Genomic DNA, 5,516 nt, shown 5'->3' with positions numbered 1-5,516 from the left:
ATGATGTTGGAAACCTTTCACGATTCCTTGACCGGGAGTGTCCCAGATGGGACACCAGTAGTCTTCGTTTCCCATCGGAAGCGGCAACCAATTCTTGGAAGGACTGTCATTGAGAACTTTCCGTAAGTAATTCACTTTATGTGTAAGGTTTTCATCTCATTATGTGTTTGCAGCGCAATGGATGCTCGATTTTGGTATCGTTCATGTAAAAGATGGCTATCCGTTGAAGAATACGTCTTTGTGAATTACGGGTATGATCTTCGTTACCCCAAAGGATACGTCTGCCGGCTCATTCCAGCAGAATACGAGGAAGCAGACTGCGAGGTCAAAGCGGAAAACCTCTTCCCACTGGAGGTATCATAAATCATTAATCACCTTTCGTTTCAAATCCAAAAAAAAGATTTTCCTTCTCCAATTTTTGTATCCAACCTTCAGAATCGAATTTTTTTCGTTTTTTGTTTCAATAATTCATATTCAAAATTTTTTTTTCTGTTTCTTGTAAATATTTTTTGTCTTTGATTTTAAAACTTCAGATAAATGTATTTATTTGCAACTGTGTTATATTGTTTTTGTTTTACAAGGTCAAGAGTTGGTGCTATATGTGCATTAGGTACCGAGTAAACAATACAGAGGGAATAGGGGAGAATATTTTTGTGGGTGGTAATAAGAGTGGGGTAATTATAGGCGGTCTTGTCGAAGGTTACAGTTTACGGGAAGGACCCTTTGTCTTCAAGTACCATAAGCGAATAATTGGTGTGCCGATGCGGGAAAGTAATTGGTGCGAATCGGAAGGGATTCGTCTGAGTAGGTAGGAGGATAATTACTTTAATAGTTAAAAAGTAGGGAAGGTAACTGGAGATGGAGAAAATAGTGCAACAATTATTGAATAGCGTCTGCTGTGTGCGACAAAACGAATGTTCAAAACTTCAAAGATGAGCATGAAAACTTCACAAATAATAAGAAATAAGTAATTGTATCAATTAAAGAATTCCGAAAAGAAGTTGAAAAAGAAGATATCGATAGTGCATACAATACAATTTGCATTCAAGAGAACTCTCATAGTGCATCGACCATTGTATGACCATTCCTTTCTAGGGACACTATCTTCGGACAATCAAAAAAAGTACACTGGCAAAGTTGGTCATTTTCCCCTAAAAACAACCAAAGTTGATAACCTTTTGAAAGGTACTGTAATTAGTTCATAATCAAAATTTCCTACTCCAACCAATTGCTAATCTCTTGATTTCGATCTCTTAACAAGTGTTTGTTTTACTGAACTGAATCACCATTTACGATGATAGTTTGATCAGATTCATTTCTGCAATTACTCTTACCCTTGGGAGGTGTTAAGGAATACTAATCCAAAAAATGTGAGTCGTTTGGGCTCAGTTTTGGCAAAAGTTCAATTTGGAGTGTTACTGAAGTTTGTCTTTTCAGCGAACATCGATTTTTCCAAAAACATTGAAATATGACAGATTGTTCTCAATCATTGTCTTTTCGTTACCCTACAAAATCGTGAAAACTTAAGCTGCCACATCTAAAAAGATAATTCACCCTATAATTATATTAGAAGAGAAGAGAAGGATACGTACTCCACGTCTAGAAAATATAAATCCAGTAAAAGAGAATCATAAATCATGAGCTGTCGAATTATTGTTCTTTTTCTTATTTTCCTTCTTTTTTTTAGTCTGAAGTCATGAGTCCGAAATTCGAAAAAGCAAATTAATTTTTTTTTAAATGGACATGTTTTGAAATTTACTGAAGGTTTCTAGTGAAAAGTATTGAGAAATGTGTAGTCTCCTCAAAATTTGGTTTGCCCGGTTAGATATTTGTCTCAGAATCAATTAGCCCAAATTTTCATTTGCATACTTTTTTCCTTGTAGAGTTCAACCTATAGTACCGCTCAAAATCTTATCAACTTTGGCTGTTTTCAGTGGAAAATGACCAACTTTGACCGTGTATTTCACTGTCGTTTGATTGTCCGGAAAACTTAATTTTGTATGGTTGGATAGAACAAAAATAGCACATCATTTTTGTAGTTGACAATTTTTTGTCGGGAGGCTACCATGAAAGGTACAGGTTGTCAAAGTCATTTGTCCCAGAAAAGCGAAATTTTGGAGTTTTTCACATTGACAACCTGTAACTCTCAGAGAAGTGTCCCTACATAAAAATGGTCAACTACAAAAATGATGTTCTATTTTTGTTCTGCCCAACCCATACAATATTGAATTCATCGGACAATCAGGTGACACCGAAATACACTATCAAAGTTGTTCATTTTCCACTGAAAACCGCCAAATTACCTTTTGAGGGGTACTGCATATCGCCCAAAACACAACACTCGATCAAAATTTTTTTGATTCCGTATTTTTCACCAGGGGGTTCAACTTTCTTAACTTTATTCTTACATTCAATCTAATCTTTGTGTTATCCAGACAATTTCTTTTCTTTTCCTCGTTTTTAATAATACATGTCTGTTTCAATTATCACCATTTCTCCCCATACTTCCTCTAACCTATAAACATCACATCTAAGAAACTACACTGTGTTTTACTCTCCCACTTTTCAATTATAAATATAACAAGGCATATTTATAAATGCCAACTAACCGCCAATTTCTTTAATTTTCCTTATAGTTCCTGAACCTTTCCGAATCAGAATCAAACAACTTCCTAATCTTAGATTATTCTGATTTTCAGTCTATTCTTGTCTCTAAAAATGAGTCTGATCGACGAGTTTCTCTATTCAAAATTCTCAACTCCAAATGTCAGAATAGTCTCCGGGGTGATGTTGATTTTGGTAAGTTTTCATATTAGCACGACACGCTTCTTACAACCGCGCTCTACCGAAACTTAAGAAAATAGTGAGCGAAAATGAGAGACTCAGAGAAAAAGAGACATTTTTCAAGGGCATTTCGGTGGAGCGCAGTTGTAAGAACTGTGCTGAGCTAATAGATTATTCCAATTTTTCAAATTCCAGGTTTGCCTAACCGGTTCAATAATAAATAGTCTCAACTTCATTGCAATAATATTCCGAGTCAATAAACGAGATGGTTTTCTAAAAATATGCGGATTGAGTAGTTTTGGAAACGCTATTGTATGCATTGGATACTTATGTTTCCCAGTTCCAGTCATGTTCATGTAAGGTCAAAGTCATTATCTCTACACACCAAAAACTTTCAGACAATCCGAGCCAAACCACTGGCTCAATGCTGTAATGGGTCAACTAATCGGATGGTTTGCATGGAGTATCGCTCCGTTATCTCAAATTTTATTGGCGATAAACAGGATAACCGCTGTCTTCTTCCCTCATCTTCACATGAAAAGTTACAAGTACTCACCTACTAATGTAAGGGGTCGAACTCTAAACCAAAAATCTGAATCTGGAGTTTCAGCTCAGTATAACATTCTCACTGCTAGTTGCCCTGTTTCTTTTTGTTGTCTTACTGCCAGGTCAGTAGTTTCTATTAGCTCCATGGTTCTCACAACTTCGCTCCACCGAAATGCCATTGAAAAATGGGCACTGTTCTAGAACGCCGGAACGAAAAAAAATCCCGGAACGAAAATGAAAAAATCCCGGAACGAAACAAAATCCCGGAACGAAAAAAAAATCCCGGAACGAAAAAAAAATCCCGGAACGAAAAAAAAATCCCGGGACCAGAAAAAAATCCCGGAACAAGAAAAAGGTTCCGGAACGAAAATGTTCATTCTATTATTTGAATTTTCGCGGAGTTATATTGTTCCAGAGTACCGAAAAGAGACTAGAAAAGTCCAACTGCTAGTCAGTACGGGTCCAAAAGAGATACCGGTTCTGAGAAAGTGGTGCAAAGTCTTACCAGCAAGTCATCAGCTGGTTGCCATTAACTCAGAATCTTAAGTCCCCTTGTAGCAAACAAAATGTTGGTTCAAGTTCAGATCCAGTAGGCAAATAACTTGAAAACACTGGCTGAAAAGTCAGCAAGTCTTTCTTTTTCTAGTCAATTCTTTAATAATTTTTTAACAGGTCTATTTAAAGTATCATGTCTTCCTTAATCATCTCAAACACCAGAAGAAAGCCCAACGACAATCCACCATTCACATCTTTGCCTCAAGAATTCAAGGATTCGTCTAACAACTGAAGAAAGCCAAGAAGAAAAAGTCATATATTTCCCCAGCTCGATCTTCAGTAAGGTTACGGATCAGTTAGACAACGAGAAGAAGCCAGGAACATCAGTCCCTCAGCTGGACCTCATGGTGGATTAACCGGATTCATCAACAAGAAGTCAACGATTCTAGGATTCAGGAGCCAAGATGTCAACGTCAAACCCTCCTAATAGGAGGAAGCAGACAAGAAACTTCAGCTGAAACTCCAAAGAATTTCAACGATTTCACTGTTTGACAACTCATCTTCTGGACATAAAACTCCTGAAAGTTACAACCATTTGACCTATCACACTGGAATGAGCCTTCTGTGAAGGAGTTCTTCTGGACCGGTTAAGGGAAAGTGAACAAGTCACAACTACAAGTCATACCAGCCGCTTATTCCGACCAACTCCAGAAGCTACGCCTCGCGACGAGGATAGCCACAAGAAACAACTTGGAGTAGCGAGGAAGTACAAACAGAAGATAAAAACTTCAATACAAGTAGTCGTCAAAGGACAAAGCAGTTTTAAAGTGAGACACCACACTCTCCGAGTACCAGCCAGCGTCAACGGAAGATAACAACTACCAGCTTGCAGTAATCATACCAGCTAACGTATACAATAAAAGGTTTATCTTTTTGTGTGCCTCTTTCAAATCACAATACACAGATAACTGTCAGTGAAACATCCTTAGGGTTGAGGGGCAGGTTTCCACCAAACTTCCATGAAACTTCCTCGTAACAACTAAAGCTCCAAAAACCACAAAAACTCCTCAAAAATCTAGAAAATCTAAACAATCCAAAAACAAAGGACAATGGTTATGTTTTCCGGAATTTAGTTGTATTGTTTATCATTTATTTCAAATAAACATTATATCTCCGCAAAAATTCAAATAATAGAATGAAAATTTCGGTTCCGGGATTTTTTTCTTGTTCCGGGATTTTTTTTTGGTCCCGGGATTTTTTTTTCGTTCCGGGATTTTTTTTTCGTTCCGGGATTTTTTTTTCGTGCCGGGATTTTTTTTTCGTGCCGGGATTTTTTTTTCGTTCCGGGATTTTTTTTCGTTCCGGGATTTTTTTTTCGTTCCGGGATTTTTTTTTCGTTCCGGCGTTCTAGAACAGTGCCGAAAAATGTACCTTTTTCTCTGAGCCTCGCAATTTCGCACACAGTTTTCTTTGGTTTCGGTTGAGAGCGGTTGTAAGACGCGTGTCGTGCTAGTAGGTGGATTGTTTTTCCAGAATGATTGATTTTCAGAAGGTTGTCACTATCTTTTCAATCGTGACTACCTCGGATGGATAGGAGAAGTTAGTCCATGTACTGAAGTTGCTCAGGATATATTTCTGGTGTCGATGGTTACTATAGCATCATTCACCGCATGTTGTAGTGTGTTACTGTT

General features: G+C 37.5%; 2 protein-coding genes across 2 annotated transcripts; both read left to right on the top strand.

The window, feature by feature from the left end:
- On the top strand, positions 1 to 363 carry GCK72_007214 (uncharacterized protein; the record flags this gene model as incomplete). The annotated part of the gene is made up of 2 exons (XM_003103842.2): positions 1 to 122; positions 174 to 363. The coding sequence occupies 2 exons, from the start codon at positions 1 to 3 to the stop codon at positions 361 to 363; spliced, it is 312 nt and encodes a 103-aa protein (XP_003103890.2).
- Positions 364 to 2,718: 2,355 nt separating this feature from the next.
- Positions 2,719 to 4,110, top strand: GCK72_007213 (uncharacterized protein; the record flags this gene model as incomplete). The annotated part of the gene is made up of 4 exons (XM_053726043.1): positions 2,719 to 2,799; positions 2,980 to 3,140; positions 3,183 to 3,348; positions 4,003 to 4,110. 4 exons carry the CDS (start codon positions 2,719 to 2,721, stop codon positions 4,108 to 4,110), a joined length of 516 nt encoding a protein of 171 aa, XP_053590237.1.
- Positions 4,111 to 5,516: the final 1,406 nt, after the last annotated feature.

This window comes from Caenorhabditis remanei, chromosome II (genome assembly GCF_010183535.1).
Source record: "Caenorhabditis remanei strain PX506 chromosome II, whole genome shotgun sequence".
Classification (NCBI taxonomy): domain Eukaryota; kingdom Metazoa; phylum Nematoda; class Chromadorea; order Rhabditida; family Rhabditidae; genus Caenorhabditis; species Caenorhabditis remanei.
Note: the sequence above shows the minus strand (reverse complement) of the source record. Positions and strands in the feature narration are given on the sequence as shown.